A 19,136-nucleotide genomic window follows, 5' to 3' on the forward strand; every position below is an offset into this window, starting at 1 on the left:
TTAATAATGCTATCAACAACAACTGAAAAAACACCCACAGTCATTTATTGAGCCCTTTTAATCGGCTAGACCCAGTACTAAGATATACTTATTTCAGTTAATTTTTAGAGAATCCTGTAAAGTTGGTTGATAATATCCCTGGTTTACAGACCAGGGGAGTCTGAAAGTTTAAATTAACTTGTTCAAGGTCAAAGGTTAGGAAATAGCAAAGCTGATATTCAAATTCTGATTCTTTTATTTCAAAGACCATTCTAATCATCATTACACTAAAGCAGTCTTTGTTATATGCAAGGCAGTATGCTAGAATATGGAATTAAATGAATAAAGATGAATAAGATATAGCTGATAAGAAGCAAATAGTCTTATGGGGGACATGATTCAAATCCTAAAATAAAGTGACAACACATTGATTTTTATGGGAGCCTTGAGGAAGACTACATAAGCCAGCTCTTCAGAGGAGAGATTGGAAGAGAAGAAGATAAAAATGGGGGATAAGGGCATTGACAGTGTCATGAAATGAAGAGAATCTGACCCAAGGCATTGACATTAAGGATGATGCAAAGGCATTGGATTAGAGAAATATTTAAGAAACAAACTGCAGCACTTGTTGTTTAGATCTGGGGAAAGTGAAGGAAAGAAGAAATGAAAGATAGACTTCCAAGGTTCTTGCTAGAACGAATAGATAAATTATGTTGGCCAAAACTATAGCCAGAATACAGAGGGAGGATTTCAATTATGACATTTTGAGTTTGACGTGCATAGGATATTGAGGAAGAAATGTCTAGCTAGTGGTTGAATATATGAGTTTGAAGCTCAAGAGTGAGGCTGGGGCTGGAGTTTAGGATTTTTTAGTCCTTAGCATGTGGGTGCTAATGGAATTGATGCAGGACTTTCAAGGCAATTTATTAGCACAGACATTCTTTCCAAGGGCAGCTTGGAAACAACAACAAATTACTTCATTGAACTTATATCGGGGAAAGTTCTTTATCCTGTCCCTTGTAGTGTATTAAAACTTCAGATGGGGAATTCCCTGGCAGTCCAGTGGTTAAGACTCTGTGCATTCATTGCCATGGGCACTGGTTCAGTCCCTGGTTGGGGAGCTAAGATCCTACAGGCTGCATGGCGGGGCCAAAAAAAAAAAAACTTCAGATGGTTGAGGGACGAGGGAGGGCTTATTGGGCAAGTTAACAGGCTACTTTAATAGCCTTAATATGGTACATTTTAGCCACCTTCAAGCATCAGGGTCACCTTCCATTAGCTCCATGCTCCCCGATCCCTGAGGTCTCTAGCATGTATTTTTACAACGTGTAGGAGATCTGCCTCTTCTGTCATGAATCTCTAGCCTCCCACACTTCATTCTTCACATTTTCATCTCATCTAGGACATAAGCCATGTGGGTGCCGTAAAATGTGGAGCTCTCTGCCTTCTCCTACTTCTTCCAAATACAGAGCACCCTCCATCTTTCCTCTTCTCTCATTTGCCAGTTCAGTGACTTGCTCTGGCTCATGAGTTTTATAATTGGCACAGTACGAATTTATGTCTCAGCAAACTTACAAATTACTGCATGTAATAGATTTTTGAGACCGTTTATGAATAATTGAAACCACGAATGTTAAATTCTTGAATGCCAAGGGCCTATTGAATATCAATATTTCATGGAGTTCCATAAAAAACATTATGAATTCCAGTTTTTATGCCTCTTAAAATATTTGAGAACCCCTGATCCATAGTATTGATATCTGTGACTGTATTACTCCCTTCTCTTTTGGAATAAATTAACATGTTCAACATATTCCTTGTGAAGATATTAAAAAAACAAATCCTTCTTTACATTTCATGGAAGTAGAGGGAGTTGAAATATGATGCTTTACATTTCATATCTTTTATTTCATTTCTTTGGTTTGCTTTTCATTTTTTAAGTGGTAATATAGTAGATGCTTATTGTCAAAAATTAGACCATTCAGACGCACGTGAAGTAAAATGAAAATCTTGATTTGCCTCATCCTTCAGTCTTATTGCCTATTGGTATTTTGGTTTGCATCCTTCTAAATCTTTTCATTTGGGTTTACACACGTAAGTATTCACATAGATATATAGGGAATTTTTTTTTACAAGCTAGATGGAATCATAGTATATATATATTGTTTAATTTTAAAAATCCTTAGATATATATTGATCTACCTCATTCTTCTCAACCCCTGCACAGTGTTTCATGGTAAGAATGTATTCTACTTTATTTAACCATTTCCCTAGTTGTGTTTTTTTTTTCCCCTATACTAAATGTGACAGGACGTTGAATGGGATATTTTTCCCTGTTGTCAACAAAACTGTTGCTGAGGCCCAACACTGAGGACAGAAGTACTGTTAAGTATCTCCTGTTTGAAAGGAGCACCCCAGCAGTGAGAGCTAGACTTTCCCTGTGGGGCTTATTGAAAGGGGTGAGAAGTATTCACTGTCCCACCCCCAGGCTTTATACAAAGAGAACTGAGGGACAAGGAGGTTTTAAGATCTGGGAGAGGGCTGTGTTTGGGGGAAGAAGTTATTTTCTCCCTTTCTAAAATCAAGAGAAGAGATATGCTCTAAGAGAATTTATTGTGGCATTTCGAGATGCCAACAGGAGCAAGAGACTGACATTTTATTGGACCTGCTTAGCCAGGATTTGCTGACTTACCCCATTACTGTATGAACAGAAAAAAAGAAGTTGGTGAGAGTTGACCCAATGGGGGGACTGCCAAGTGGAGAGGTGGATCAGAATTGCTCTGTTACCCCACCGCTCCCCCAGGTCCAGATCCTGGCATGTGTTAGTTGGTCCTGTAGCAGAGGGAGATGAGATCGGGTGTACTTGAGCAGCTTCAGAGGAAAGAGTGTATATGTTAGTGGGATGTGGCATGAATGCCACTAGCTGAGGGCCAGCTCCAAGAGGTAGTCACATGATTGGTTATCGATTACCTACAATACGAGAGCCATGATTAGATCTAGGTTCTTTTTGCAAGGTCTTTAGTCAGTTTGGATAACATTTTAAAGTTGGCATACTGTGTTTCTCAGAAAAGAAAAAACTATCAAAACACCTAATAATTAATCTAAAAAAAAGTCATGCTGATACCTTCTCAAGAAATTTGAGCTGTTGGATATCACATAACATTAAAACCAGCTTTTTCCGGAAGACAGCCAGCATACATGAGTTCTTAGTTATACATGGGAGTGAACATTTCACGTGTATCTAGTACGTGGTCATCACATCCTTACCAGGAGGACTGGGGTTTATCTGAGCAATGTTTTCACTCCACAGGAAGTATAAGTAATTAAGAGGTCATTTTTAATAGGATAAGACTAGGCTTACTTTTTGTACTTACTGGTGGTAAGTACACATTAAAAAAAGTTCTGTAGTGCTAATGAGAATATTTACTTGATTCAAGATGCCTTTCATTTGTTAAACTGAAACTGTTATTCCTACCACTTCAAAGGAATCATTTATTTTCTAAGTTGCTCATAACTTAATGCAAATTTTTCTGTGAAGGAGGAGCAATTTCATCATGCAGCTGTAGGAAAAAAAATCATGATTATATTTAGAGGGTAGAAATAAAGTATTACAGTAACTTATAAGAAATTATAAGAACAGAGCATAAGAGTGTGACACATTCTTGAACAGGAAATTTAAGAGCCTAGTAGGTTTTTTGGGAAAGATTATATTCAAATGAAAGCAACTGTTGTGTTCTCTTATGTTTCATTTGTCTTTTTCTGGTTATTTTTCACTGAATGTTTGACACGATTGTAAAGGTTTGATAGAGCTATAAGTTCCTTTTCTAATAACAGTAGACTATTTCAAAGTTATTAAATTAGAGAGAGAACGGTATTTTTAATAACTTTAAAATGTGAATCTTAAAGTTTTAAAATATACATATTGCATGAATCTTGTAGTTTCACGCTTTTATGCTTAAATTTACGTATTTCTTTTGAAACATGCTTTATTATTTACTTTCTGATTTGTGTTATAGGAAATGTCACAGTCATTTTCTGCAATCACATTAGATAACACAGAGGTAAATAACATGAAGACTAATGCACAGAGAAATGAAATCCCAGTAGAGGAACTTGGTAAGGTTCCTGAACATAAAATCATCACTAAGGGTACAACAAATAAAGACAGCAAGGCGAGGAGTTGTTCTGAGAGTTGTTTGAGTGCCCAAGGCAAGTCCTTTCATGACGAGCCTGAAAGATCTCATCCTGAGTCTGGCTCTGATCCCTCCAATCCTGAAACTTTGCATGCAAAGGCAGCTGATTCAGTTCCACAGGGTTCTGAAGAAAACAAGGTCAAGAGGACATCCTGCATGTATGGGGCAAACTGCTACAGGTATGAAATGAAATTACAGCTAGCATATAATTCCATTATTTCAACAGCATAATAGCTATGTAGATACATGCTATAGTGTGTTAAAAGCCTAATAAAACCCATTGGCCTAAAGGTTAGGATCTTTATCATGTTTCCCCTCGTTTGCACTTTCTCAGTATGCATTCTAGCAAATCCTGCTAGAGGCTTTTAAAATATTGTGGGGGATTAAATGTTTCATTGTAGATATGCTGATTAATACAGGGACCTGAACTGGGGAATCCAGACTTGAAAACAGAATCACTCAGATCGAAATACCTGCTTATGTAATGTCTTATTTAGATGTTGGAAAGATGGCTTCATAAATAGTTACTGTATACAGTATAACTCTCAAGAGAATTCTAAGTTGTGTTTAAGCATCTTATATTTGTGCATTTTCCTTTATATTTTTTTAATGGTGCTTTTGAGTCACCATGATGACTTCTAAAACAACTGAATATATATTTTCTGGGTTGATTGGTTACTCCTATACTTACTTCATTTGATAACACTGTACCATATTTTCTAATTTCATGCTTTGTGAATTAGTTTTAGGCTATAGTTTCTCTCTGTTTATTCTAGCATGTTTATAATTACCTAGCCCTATTTCAGAATTATTTCTTTGCCATTCCAACTTATCAAACCAAGTATCTTATCAGTACATTCTAGTACAGTTTGTCTTCTATTCGATAGCATATTTGTATCACATATTCTGTTAATTTCTCATTCATTGTATCTCTCTTTAAAATGCAGTACCATTATAACACCTGAATAATTATATTTTTCAATTTCAACAGTTATAATTTATGCGTTTATTCACAATTTTGTCTATTTGCAATGGCCTTAGTCCTGCGTATGGAACATAATTTATAAACTTGTGAAATGGAAGTATATAAACCTTCTGTTATTTTGGATTTTTGAAAAATCCTGTTTGGTATCTGTATCAGTTCACTAGAGCTGCTATAACAAAATGCCAAAGATTGGGTGGTTTAAACAGCAGAAATTTATTATCTCACAGTTCTGGAGGCTGAAAGCCTATGATCAAGGTGTTGGCAGGTTGGGTTTCTCCTGCAGGCTCTCTCCTTGGCTTGCAGACAGTGCCTTCTGATTGCGTCTTCACATGGCCTTTTCTCTGTGCATGCACATCTCTGGAGTCTCTTCCTCATCTTATAAGGACATCAGTCATTTTGGATTAAAGCCCTACCCTCATGACTTCATTTAATCTGAATTATCTTTTTAAAGGCTCTATCTCCAAATATAGTCACATTAGGGGTTAGGGCTTGAACATATAAATTTGGGGATAGAGAACACAATTCAGTCCATAACAATGTTTGACTGGTATTTGTCTTTCTTAAATGTGATTGAATGTTTTATCAAGTTCATAATGAATTCATACATATTTGATGATGATACACATTAGTTTTAACCAGTCATAGGTTATGAATAGTTTTTTTTACTTTTTCACTAATTTTGATATACATAATTAATACCTGAGAAATATTTGCCACTGAAGTCTTGAAAACAAAATGTTTATATTTGTAACAAAGGGGGAAAAATAACCGATATTGAGTTCTTGTTATATACGTGCATCTTAACAATCAGTTAAATGTATCTTTTCTCCAGCCTCAATGCTACTGCTTTAGCTCATGCCATGATCTCTCTGGGACAAGTGAATAATCTCCTAAGTCTCCAAACTTTCCTTCAGGTTCATATTCCTTCCTCATTGTTGCCTGAATGATCTGGCTAAGAAAATAAAAACAAAGATAAAAAAGAAGAGAGAGAAAAAAATCTGACAGTATTACTCTCTCTTACAGAATCCTTCAGTGCCTAAAGGCCAGATTTCTTAGCATAGTCTAGAAGACCCTGAACTCCCAATAATTCTTTGGATGCACCATACTGTCATGCTGTTGTTAGGTGCTTTGGATGTGCTGTTACCTTTTCCTCTCTCCTGTCCTGCTTAAAGACACATTCAGTTCCTTTCTTAGTCCTTTTCTAACATGTTCATTCTTCCCTAAATTGCTCATCTTCTATTCTACACAACATTTCCTCGTACACTTTCCAATATTTGATATTAGATCTGATATTTACTATCTAATCATTGATTTCTAATTATTTATTTACATGTTCTGTCTTAATAGAAAATTATTGCTCAGGGGTAGTCTTATTCACTCCCTTGATGTTATGGTATTAACTCCCAAGTCTGTATCTCCAACACAGATTTCTGTACTAAATTTTAGATCCAGATAATCACCACTTAAATCACAGGCACTTCAAATTCAACCTGTCTAAAGCAGTCACATCTTATTTCAATCCTTTGTGAAACCAAAAAACAACAAAATAGCATTTAACTTTATAGAAACTGTTGCTTCCAAAAAATTCTTCTTGAAAATTTTGTTCTTTTGGGGCCATATAGTTTTTCTATTTAATAGCATATGGTTCTATTAGTAAACTGCTTTTAAAAATTGGACAGAAATCGAAATGTCTCTTGTTAACTTGTAAGAAATTTATACCTTAATTAAAACTTGTACATTTATCTCCATAAGGTCATGTAAATTATGAGTTAATAGTCTATAAAATAAGGGTTTTATCTCTAATAAAGGTGATGTGTCTTATTGAGGACCAAAGCTCCCACTGAAAACAACTAGCAAAGCGGAACACTCATGCTTGAGAACATTAGAGGCAGTCAGGACCTTGAGGCTTCTTTTTCTCTTGTGACATTTGCCAAAATTTTAGTGTTTCAGACTGAGGGCTAAGGGGACAGGCAGAGTTTTGGGCAGTCTCATGGAACTTAGGCAACTTTTACATTTCTTGCCTTTACATTTGGCAAGAAATCTTTGACAAATCCAATGTCATGAAGCTTTCCCCTTGTTTTCTTCTAGAAGTTTTATATTTTAGGTCTTTTATGTCTTGGATACATTTTGAGTTAATTTTGTATATGGTGTAAGGGAAGGGTCCAACTTCATTCTTTTGCATGTGAATATCCTCTTTTTCCAGCACCATGTGTTGAAAAGAGTATTCTTTCCTTTTGGAATGAATACTCCATTTGAAGTCCCTTGAGATTTCACATGAATTTTAGGATGGATTTTTCTATTTCTGCAAAAAAAAAGTCATTGGGATTTTAATAGGGATTGCTTTAAATCTGTAGATTGCTTTGGGTAGTATTTACATTTTAACAATATTAAGTCTTCCATTCCATGAACATGGGATGTCTCTCCATTTATTTGTGTCTTCTTTAATAGAAATTAAACCTGTGTATGTCTTTCACCTCCTTAAGTTTATTTCCTATTTTATTTTTAAATGTTACTGTAAATTGAATTGTTTTCTTAATTTCCTTTCGGGATTGTTCATTACAAGTATATAGGAACACAACTGTTTTTTGGGTGTTGATTTTTGTATCCTCCAACTTTGCTGAATTAGTTTATTACTTCTAACAGTACGCCAAAAGTAGAATGTTCACGGCAGTATTATTTATAAAAGCCAATAACTAGAAAATTTGAAATTTTATAGCCTATATAAAGTACTGTTTGCAGATTGTCCGTTGACATTCATGGTCTTCCCCATGTCACCAGAAATTTATTTTGCTACCGTGAGGGTTCCACACTGACTAAATGTCATGTAGCATGTTGGTTCACGTTCTAGAATAATCAGATGTGTATTGTTTGGTTTCCTGCTATATCCTATTAATTTTTTTTTCTAGTTTATCTAGAAGTCTGCTATATCCTATTAAATATTTTTTCTGACAGTATGTTTATCACTCTCATAGGAAGAATCCTGTCCATTTTCAACACTTCAGTCACCCTGGTGATAGTGATTATGGAGGTATACACATCACGTGTCAAGGTGAGGCTGATGACCAGCCCGAATGTCCCTATGGAGCATCTTGTTATAGGTACGTAAACCTGAAGTGTTTGGTTATACTCCTTTTCTGCTTAATCTCTGTTACTTATTTAGGAGAAACTGCAGGCAAGCTTCTCATCTCAAGCCTTTAACTTTTAGTTTTTAAACTTCCATAGGTAATAGGTTTTCATTTTGTTAATAGGTAGGATTGTAATGTTTCTTTTAGATAATTCTAAATTGTTGAAGTTATTAACATTATAAATGCCTAAAATTTTTCCTCATTTCTAACTTTCTAAAGTGCAAATCAGATAATGTAAAAGCTGTCAGTGCTACTCCATTATACCTTCTATCCAGACTCCTTAGTTTGACATAAATCAATTCAGGATGTTATCTCTGCCTCCCTCAATGCCTACCAGTCCACCATTCTTGCCAGCACATGAAACTCAATCCTAAAAGGAAACAGTACCTCCCCTCTCTCCTTCCATAGCATCTTGTACTTGTCTGTATCATGCACAGTAGAATTTATCTCATGAGATTGTGTTTAGTTCTTTCCTGGATTGGCTTGTCCTCCAGACAGTAAGTTCCTTGACAGTAAGGACTTTTTTTTTTTTTTAAGCATCTTTATTTCTTTTTAAATTTATTTCCTTTTTATTTATTTATTTTCTTTATTTTTTTGGCTGCATTGGGTTTTAGTTGCGTCATGTGGGGTATTTGTTGAGGTGTGCGGGATCTTTTGCTGCGGTGCGAGCTCTTCATTGTGGCATGTGGGCTTCTCTAGTTGTAGAGTACAGGTTTTCTCTCTCTAGTTGTGGCACTCAGGCTCCAGGGTGTGTGGGCTCTGTAGTTGTGGCACGCAGGGTACAGAGTGCATGGGCTTTGTAGTTTGCAGCATGTGGGCTCTCTCATTGAGGAGCGCAAGCTCAGTAGTTATGGCGTGTGGGCTTAGTTGCCCCGTGGCATGTAGGATCTTAGTTCCCTGACCAGGGATTGAACCCGTGTCCCCTGCATTGGAAGGCAGATTCTTTACCACTGGACCACCAGGGAAGTCCCTCCAATAAGGACTTTTTTATCTGCAACTTTGTTGAATGAATGAATGAACTCGAAATAAATCAAACTACCAAAGAAAGAAGTAGGATTCCATTCTCAGCTTTAATTCTAGACAACTGTCTTTCTTAGATAATTTTGGAATACAGGTTACTGAACATACTGCCGTTTTTGAAATTGTTGCTCTTTCTATGATTTGGTTTTCAATAAGAAGGCAGGGGTTTTGGTTTTCAATAAGAAGGCCCAGTAGTGGGATTGCTGGGTCATATGGTAGTTCTATTTTTAGTTTTTTAAGGAACCTCCATACTCCGTACTGTTCTCCATAGTGGCTGTATTACATAGTGGCTGAATTTACATTCCCACCAACAGTGCAGAAGGGTTCCATTTTCTCCACACCCTCTCCAGCATTTATTGTTTGTAGATGTTTTGATGATGGCCATTCTGACTGGTGTAAGATGATACCTCATTGTAGTTTTGATGTTTTGATGATGGCCATTCTGACTGATGTAAGATGATACCTCATTGTAGTTTTGCTTTGCATTTCTCTAATAATTAGTGATATTGAGCATCTTTTCATGTGCCTCTTGGCCATCTGTATGTCTTCTTTGCTGAAATGTCTATTTAGATCTTCTGCCCATTTTTTGACTGGGTTGTTTATTTTTTTGATATTGAGCTCCATTGTATATTCTTGCCTCCTTTATCAAAGATAAGGTGACCATATGTCACCTTATTTGGGTTCCATGTAAGTTAAGCGAAAAAATCCTCCTTGACCATATTTCCGCAAGCAATTCTCTACTTAAAGGTAACAAAAATGTTTCGTTTTTAAAACAAATTGTGACGGGCAATGAAAAGTGTATACTGTACACTTTTTTTGTACAGTGAATACTGTACAGTAATGTGTGACGGAAGAGATCATGGGGCAAGTGAAATGAACCACCGCCAACCACACCAAAGGATGGTCTTCATCCAAAGAAGATGATGTTGTGTACATGGTGAGAGTCCTCTATTATGAGCACCTTCCGGAAAACCAAACGATTAATTCCAACAAATACTGCTCCCAATTAGACCAACTGAAAACAGCACTCGACAAAAAGCATCTGGAATTAGTCAACAGAAAACACATAATCTTCCTTCAGGATAATGCATGACTGCATGTTTCTTTGATGACCAGGCAAAAACTGTTAGAGCTTGGCTGGGAAGTTCTGATTCATCTGCCATATTCACCAGACATTGCACCTTCAGATTTCCATTTATTTCGGGCTTTACAAAATTCTCTTAATGGAAAAAATTTCATTTCCCTGGAAGACTGTAAAAGGCACCTGGAACAGTTCTTTGCTCAAAAAGATAAAAAGTTTTGAGAAGATAGAATTATGAAGTTGCCTGAAAAATGGCAGATGGTAGTGGAACAAAACAGTGAATATATTGTTTAGTAAGGTTCTTGGTGAAAATGAAAAATACGTCTTTTATTTTTGCTTTAAACACCAAAGGAACTTTTTGGCCAACCCAATACTATGATACCATTATTAAATAAATCTTTAATATCTCAATATTCTGTCAGGTATCCCAATTCCCTTATGGTCTCATAATATTTTTTTTTTCCTTTTGTATCTTTGCATCCAGATCCAGTTAAGGTCCATGTATGAAAAAAAGTGGCCATGTTTCTTAAGTTATTTAATCAATAGGTTCCTCTTTGTTTTTTCCCTTGCAATATATTAGTGTAAGAAAGCTGACCATTTGTACTGAGGAGTATCCCTTAGTCTGGATTTTGCTGATTGCATTACCAAATTGTCATTCATTATGTTCCCTTGTATTTCCTCATAATTGATGGTTAGAAGCTAGTTATGTGTTTGCTACAGATCTCTTACTTCTAGTAGTGCTTTGTCTCTGAAACACTACCTGAGTTAGAGATTTCACTCTGCCTTTTTGAAGATTCAGATTCAGAACTTAAGCCTCTCAGACCTCCCAGGAACTCAGCAAATATTTCTTGGGAAAAATCAGCCTTGTGTTTGGGGTTCCTTTAGTTTCTAGACTGTTGTGACAACCCCATGAGATCATGATAAGCTGTACTAATTTCTCTTTCCTAAAATAGTGTGCCTCCACTTGGTCCAAATCTTATCCTTAGCCCACACTAAGAATTGTCAAAGGCTTCTATGGAAGAAAGGAGCCAGTTATTGTCAGCTCACCGAGGAAGGACTTTTTCCTCTTTGGAATTTTAGATAATATAAAATTCTCGTGGCTCCCACAATTCTCTCATAAATATATTTTTAACCATTTATCAAGGGGTTTTTTCTAGTTGTTAAAACAAGAGTATTGGTCTGCCATGATGTCCTGCACCCTTTTGAGAAGCAAAATACAAATATGCCTATTCTCTAGAATAAAAACAAAATGCAAAGCTTTTCTAAGAATAATGATGTCAAAAATTGCTGCCTTTATTTCATCAATCTCTTTAAATGGGGGCAGAGTAGGGAGTAGTCAAGAGAAATTACTCAAAGGCCAGTGACTCACATGTACTAGTAGAAACTTTCATATCTATATCTAAATATATTTATATGTTATATATATTGTATTTTTCTATTTCATCTGTTGAGCTGCTTGGTGTCCTTGTTTCCACTTGAAGATAAAATCTTAAGATTTTTTTCTCCCTCATTAATTTTAATTACAGTTTAGAGAGACTCTTGGAGAATGTTAGATATGATTGCTTACTCTGACTACTGTTTTACAAATAAGGGAATGGAAACAAAGGAAGATTGAGTTGCCTAAGACTCCAAAGCTAGTGAGCTCAAAACCAAGTCTCCTCCCTCCTCCAGTCCAGCATTTCTCTGTGTTGTGGCCTGATTCCACCATTGTTAGCACTTCTAAAGTATTGATCGTGCTTGCCTTTTTAGCCACATGGCAAAATAATATTTTGGAGTTAAAAAATCAAAACCCAGATAAAGTACTTAGAAGAAATCGTGAATTTTTCAAATCAACACAATACTAGAAACTAGATTGTAGAAGCATGATATATATTTATATATCCTTTCTTGTCACATTATCATTTTTAGTTAGGCAAAAAACACATCTAGTAAATTTATGTTGTATCATTTCTGTAACTAAATTGATATAATGTTATGAGCTATTTTTTCTTTAACAATCTTGATTTGCAAGAATAAATTATTTTTTTAGCCATATACTGTTTAGTGCTGTTAAAAAATGATTTAAAGAAGACAGTTTGGGTGATACAAATTAACTTTAACACTTTATGAAGCAGACAGTCTCCATTTGGAGAAGTGAAACATGGGGCAGAAGACAGGAAGTTTTTATAGGATGAAGAATAAAGAACAAGGAAGAGAAAAATAGAAAATGTCTGATTGGCTGGGGCCCCATAGTCAACCTTGTTTGGGGTGAGAAGGAACAAAGAAATAAGTGTAGAGCCCAGAGTTGGTTTGGCCTGTGGGAATTGGCTGACTGGATACATGGTGCCTCTGGTCAAGCAGAGCATTTACAGGGACCTGAAAGTTATCTTAAGTTTCAGTTTGCTGACATGGCACCCTAGGCAGGAGTGGCTCCATCTTGGTCGTAGATGTTTGTTTCAGTAGCACTAGAATATAAGCCTACTGTATCAGAATGATAAAATGTTCTAAATTAGCTTGCTTAAAAGCAAGTTTTTATGTAAATGCATGCCAGATTTTTCCTGTAGCCATAGAAGAAAAATATTGAAGCCTCACTGATCATAAAATAACCCACGAAATCAGCCAGAAATTGATATATTTAGAAATGTAAAGATATATATGTCCTAAAAGTAAAGTTGTGATAAGCCTATATTCCATGATAGTTGACACATTTGGAAGAGAGATGAAATTCATGAGCTAAAACATCTTTGTTTGCTTTTTATCTTTAAAAATTTGCCTTCACAAAACAGGATAAGAATTATTCTCAAGTAAAAACAAGTATTCTCTCAAGTGAAATACTAGGTTGGCTTTTAATTTGTTTGCTTCCCAATCTTACCTTCTAATCCCTTGAACGTGTCCAAGTCAGTTTCTCGTTTTGATAAATCTAGGTGATCTCAAATGTTATATAATACATTAAATAATCTTAATCTTATACTGTATCAGCTACCTAAATTTATATGGTATTGTTTTGTAGTAACAAGTATTGTCATCTATGGTCAAAGTTTTTATCACTAGAGAGCAAATATGCAAACATAAAACTGTACATACATGGGTATACTTAATTTTCAGACATTTCATCCAATGAGTAAAACATGAGTAAAATAGAAAAACAGATATGGCTCACATATTAATAAATGTATTCTATAGTAAAAATAAAGATTCCCATAGCCCATATAATATAGGAGGTTGATGTTGAAAAAAGGATCTTTAATTATTAAATTTTATTTTTTCTAAAACTATAGGCATTATTAATATTTTCTCTGACATTATACTTTTAAAAATCTAACAAAATTAAATCAACTTGAAAAATGATAATTTGAAAGAACTAGTTGTTATCATTTTCAGTATCTCACACATTTCACCAGTTTTTTTCCCTTTGCGCTGTACACTGCAGCCTGTCAGAAGACTCGTTCTGTTTAATGCATTTGATTAGCTTAAGGTACTTGTCTAAATTAGAACATTAGATACTTAATGTCCAGGATAATCCAGTGATTGCTGTGCTTGCCTCTGACTCACTTCCTCTGGTGCATAATAGAATTTTATTCAGTGCATTAGTCCTGTTCTTATTTGTTAAATTAAGCACTAAACTTAGAATATATATACACTAAAATGAACAGAATCCATCTTCAACCAGCTTAGTGTAAAAATGTAAAGTCAAACACGTATATTGTCTTAGATTTACAAAACCTTAGGCAGGCATGTATTATACAAATGAAAGTGTTGTTGCTTTCATGTTTTCCAGAAGCCAATGCCCCATTTTTAAAAAATTAATTATAATACCTTCTAAGAGGGATGTCGTAAGGAAGTGTATCAGTCATCAACTATATGTGCTCGCATTGTAGTGAATCTGCATTATGATCTGTATAGTGTGAAAAAACATAAGTGTTTTTGCCACAAGCATAATTTGTTGCTATTAAAATTACTATCTTTTTTTATTTGTTGATCCAGATTTATAGCTATGATCTAGTCTTTTCCTATTTTCTCTTTTATTTTCAAAGTGTTCCGAGTTATTGCAGTATTATCTTAATTGATCCTGTATGCAGATGTACACCTTAAACTACAAGATACTGATTTTTAGAAGCTGCTTAATTAAAAAAATAGGAATGTGTGTGTTTAGTGTAAATTCATATTATATTATTTGAGGCAAAATAAATAGGTTTTAATAGGGAAACTCTAATTGCCTCGTAGTTGAGATTCCCGGAATCAGTCATGTGAGGCTGTCGATTATTTTATTTGTAGTTAAGAATAATCAAAATTGATCACATTTTTATAGGATCTGCATATATAGGAAGTAACCTGTCATCACTTGCCACGCTTACGGTTCTTTAATCATGTGTAAGAATACAATCTTAGAAGAAAGTATCTTACAGTAAATGTTAATCACTGGCTGCACAGTTTTACCTGAGACTTGGCTATAAATTTTTGTTTAACTTCATTTAGAAATAGCAGTAACAACAACAAAAAAGAAGTAGCAGTAACAACATTGCTACTTGACATGTAATGTGTCATATAGCCTTGACAAAATGTGCTGGAGTGTCTTCTGTGGTTTTGTTTTTCTTTCTCCTTTATTTGAATACACATTCCCTTTCATATTAATGTTTGTTTTTCTTTGTTATATTTAGTGTTAATTGCACATGTATACAAATTTTCAGAGCTCTTGGCAGAGATAGTAAATTGTAATGATTTTCAATTAGCAGATTGACTACTTTCTCCTATTTCATGCTGGCTTACTCTTTCAGTATTTAATAAAGACCATATTTGTTAATTTTCCTTTTTCTCCTAAATTTGAGACTTAGATATTTGAAAACATAGGATTCATGTTTTTGCTTTAGGTTTTAAAATAAGTATTGAATTTCAGAAGTGCAAGATAAATTATTTTGGAATGAAAAACATATAGTATGATCATTTATTCATTGAGTGAATGTTGAGCATCTAATGTACTAGTCAGTTTTATAGAAGTTGATGTAAAACAGTACTTTAGGTTCATTTTAAAATTTTGAGTAGTAGGTTTGGTATTAAGTTATCAAATTTTTGGAAGTAAACAAAGGTAAAAATTATTATTCTGTTCTTGTCACTGCCTAGTTAATCTTTAGGTAGCTCTTTATGATGGGGAGATAATGGGTTTTTAAATCAGCAGACTTAGGTTCTAGTTATGGTTATGCCAATTCTGTAGCAAAACTTTGAATGTCGTTTGATTTTCCTAGGCTTCAGTTCCTCATGAAAACAAGAAGGTTGGATCATTTGTGCTCTGGGGGCCTCCATTCAATAGTGGGGAAATCTAGAACAGAGAGAAATGTAGTCATATTCATAAAGTCAGATCAGTTACATTCATGGCTACTCTTCCTTAGCCTTCTTTGCTGTATCCTTTTTCCCACCTGTAATTATTGCTGAGTCCCAGGGTTCAGTTCTTTGATCCTTTTCCTTCTCTGTTCTGTTCTTATTCCCTAGGTGTGCTAATTCAGGGTAATGGCTTCAGACTCAAATGTTTAAATGCCTGCACTTGGTTGTAAAATAGGTCAGACTTATATCAGAAACAGGCCTCTTGATTTTTGTTATGAAAACAATTTTTTCCCAAGTGTTCTCCACCTTTGTAAATGACTTCACCATTCACATAGTGTTTAGGCCCCAAACCAAGACGTGCCCTTGATTCTTCTCTTTTCTTCACATCATGCATTCAATCCATCAGCAGTTCTTGCCATTTCAACCTTTAAGTACATTAAGAACCTCACCATTTCCTACTTCCTCTATTTCAGTCATCTTAGTCATAACCACCATCATCTCTGACCTGGTGTACCGCAATAGCTTCTTAACTGATATCCTTGTTTCTGTTCTTGCCCCTTAATAGTTCATTTTCCACACAGCAACCAGAGCAGTTCTCTAAAAATAAGTCATATCATGTTGATTTCTTACTCAGAATCATCTCATAGCCTCCCACAAAACTCTTTACCATGGCTTACAAGTTCTTCTCTGACTTCATTGCCTGCTCTTTTCCTTCTCCCTCATTCTCCTTGAGCTATACAAATCTTTGTTTCTCCAAATACCTTAGGGCCATGGCAAATTTGAAGACATTTTTTATTTTCTCTTACTGAGTGTTCTTCCTTCAGATATGTATTTGTTATTCATGTGTCTGTATCATTAACACCAGAAATGCTTTGGAAAATGTATATTTTAAAATATAACAGCTCATAAAAACCTGGTGTAGTTATGGGTGTATACGTCTATCTTTAGAGCCCAAAGATTTAAAAAAAGTCAAAAAACAGGATTTTGAGGCCTGCTGAGTTACAGAAAATGCTGTTTGTGGAAAAGGTTGATGTAAATCTTTTATGAATGAATTCTAAGTATTTGCATTCATTATTAGGAAAAAGTCCTGGGTGGAATTTTGCATTGTCCTTGAAGGTTATTTCAGATGTTCATATGTCCCCAAAGAGCTGTACAGTATTGCCACTTAGCCTTAACCCAGGGTTATATGAAAAAGACTTTCTGCTTTATTATTAATAACTGATTTTTAAAAATAGGATATGCATGGGCAAATGTTATAAAATATTCTATAAATATGTGAAATGCAATTGGGGAAATATTCAACAGTAATAATTATATGTATTGTTGAAGGAAAAATTCAGCTTTCTAGTATTAGTTGGCAATTACTTTTACTGGCATATAGAATTTTTAGACATTGTTGGCTATCTTAAAGTAAAATTGATTTCTGTTTGTATAAAACTAGTTGACACCTATAAAATGCTTAATGACCTACAAATCTTTATGCACATCACTTCATTTAATGCTTCAAACAACCCTGTGTGAGGTAGGCAGTATTTTCCCTGCTTTACAGATGAGGAAATGGAAACTTGGTCACAGGACTTGCCCTGAATCACATAACCAGTAAACAGTGTAGTTTGAATTCAGACTCGGTTCTTCTGATCTCGAAACCTGAACCCTTTCCACAACATAATGCTGGTGATCTAAAGTTTAACAAGCCAGATGAGAACTGGTCCAAGTCACAGTGGCACCTGTCTCTTAAGCGTTTGTGAAGGACACTCTGTGTTCCTGTTAACCGGAGTGATTGATTGACTAGAGCTAAGTGTCCTATGATGCTGAGCAGTCAGTATCTCAGGAACCTGACTGCAGTGGAGTCTGCTTAATATGGTTGTCGGATTTTCATTGTTTCCTGGGGAAGTAATATGAATTGTTAATGGCAGGAAATTCTAACATATTTTAGTCCTAGGTTTGTGTAAAAAGCTTCCGTGAGTACTTTGATTATTAACTTTGTAGGTGTGAATGCAGAGCAATTTCAGCACATTGACATTCTTTTCAGCCTAATGAGAATAGGCATTCTTTGGCTTATATCCAACAGAAAAACTGCCTTCAAGGGATAGACTTCTAAAAACATCACGATCCATGGATTACAGTTTCCAAAAAAAAAAAAATTAACATTAATGTAAGAAAACTCATCAGTCTAGAAGTTATTAGAAATCGTGTTTTGTACCAACCAATGAGAATTTTAAACTTTGGTTTGTATTGCAAATGATTTTTTTTTTTTTTAAAGATTGGCATTTTTATTTTATTTTATTTATTTATTTATTTGGCTCCGTTGGGTCTTCTTTGCTGTGCGCGGGCTTTCTCTAGTTGCGGAGAGTGGAGGCTACTACTCTTCATTGTGGTGCGCGGGCTTCTCATTGCTGTAGCTTCTCTTGTTGTGGAGCACGGGCTCTAGAGTGCAGGCTCAGTAGTTGTGGCACGTGGGCTCTAGAGCGCAGGCTCGGTAGTTATGGTACACGGGCCTAGTTGTTCTGCGGCATGTGGGATCTTCCTGGACTAGGGATCGAACCTGTGTCCCCTGCATTGGCAGGTGGATTCTTAACCACTGCGCCACCAAGGAAGCCCCGCAAATGATTCTTTCAAGTTCTTTTCAACAATCATTTTCTTAAGAAATAATAATATGGGTAGCAAAAACAAGTGTCTTTTTTCCTCTTAAATAGGACAATAGAAAATATTTCATCATTTTGGAAAGCTCAATTAAAAAAAACTCTTTTTGAAGGAAAAGAGTTGATTATATTGTAGTAGGTAGATAATTTATGAAAAATATAGTTGAATGCCACCTTGTAAAAGGTACTCTTGTAAGTGCTATAAAAGATATTTAAAAATGTAAGAAAAACCCATGACCTCCAGCAGCTCATTTGACAGATGATGAGATAATACACACACACACACACACACACACACACACACACAAACATTTGTGTTGAAAATTTAGATGACAGTATAAGAAATTATGTGGTAAGTACCAAACGGTGGATATGGACAAGAATGTTCTGGAGATATTTCCCAGTAATTATCAGAGTTGTTTTCCTGCGCAAGGTACTTAGACAAGCAAATGCAGAGTTAGGAGAATATTCTTGGCCAAAGGGCTGTGAGCAGTTTGGAGATTCCTTAAAAAACTAAAAACAGAACTACCATATGACCCAGCAGTCCCACTACTGGGCATATACCCTGAAAAAACCATAATTCAAAAAGAGTCATGTACTAAAATGTTCATTGCAGCTCTATTTACAATAGCCAGGACATGGAAGCAACCTAAGTGTCCATCAGCAGATGAATGGATAAAGAAGATGTGGCACATATATACAATGGAATATTACTCGGCCATAAAAAGAAACGAAATTGAGTTATTTGTAGTGAGGTGGAAGGACCTAGAGTCTGTCATGCAGAGTGAAGTAAGTCAGAAAGAGAAAAACAAATAC

The 19,136-nt window shown here is 35.3% G+C and overlaps 1 protein-coding gene across 6 annotated transcripts in view; it reads left to right on the forward strand.

Annotated features, from left to right (window-relative positions):
* APLF (aprataxin and PNKP like factor) overlaps positions 1-19,136 on the forward strand; it is a 91,980-nt gene that overhangs the window by 59,826 nt on the left and 13,018 nt on the right. For all 6 annotated transcript variants that reach the window (XR_003682486.2, XM_007126724.4, XM_055089215.1 and 3 more), the window contains exons 7-8: positions 3,996-4,351; positions 8,130-8,255. Coding sequence is in view for 5 of the 6 variants with exons in the window: in XM_007126724.4 (XP_007126786.2) it covers positions 3,996-4,351; positions 8,130-8,255 (482 nt within the window). In the remaining variant the exon portion in view is untranslated. The remainder of the gene's footprint in view (positions 1-3,995; positions 4,352-8,129; positions 8,256-19,136) is intronic.

Source organism: Physeter macrocephalus, chromosome 12 (genome assembly GCF_002837175.3).
Source record: "Physeter macrocephalus isolate SW-GA chromosome 12, ASM283717v5, whole genome shotgun sequence".
NCBI classification, from domain to species: domain Eukaryota; kingdom Metazoa; phylum Chordata; class Mammalia; order Artiodactyla; family Physeteridae; genus Physeter; species Physeter macrocephalus.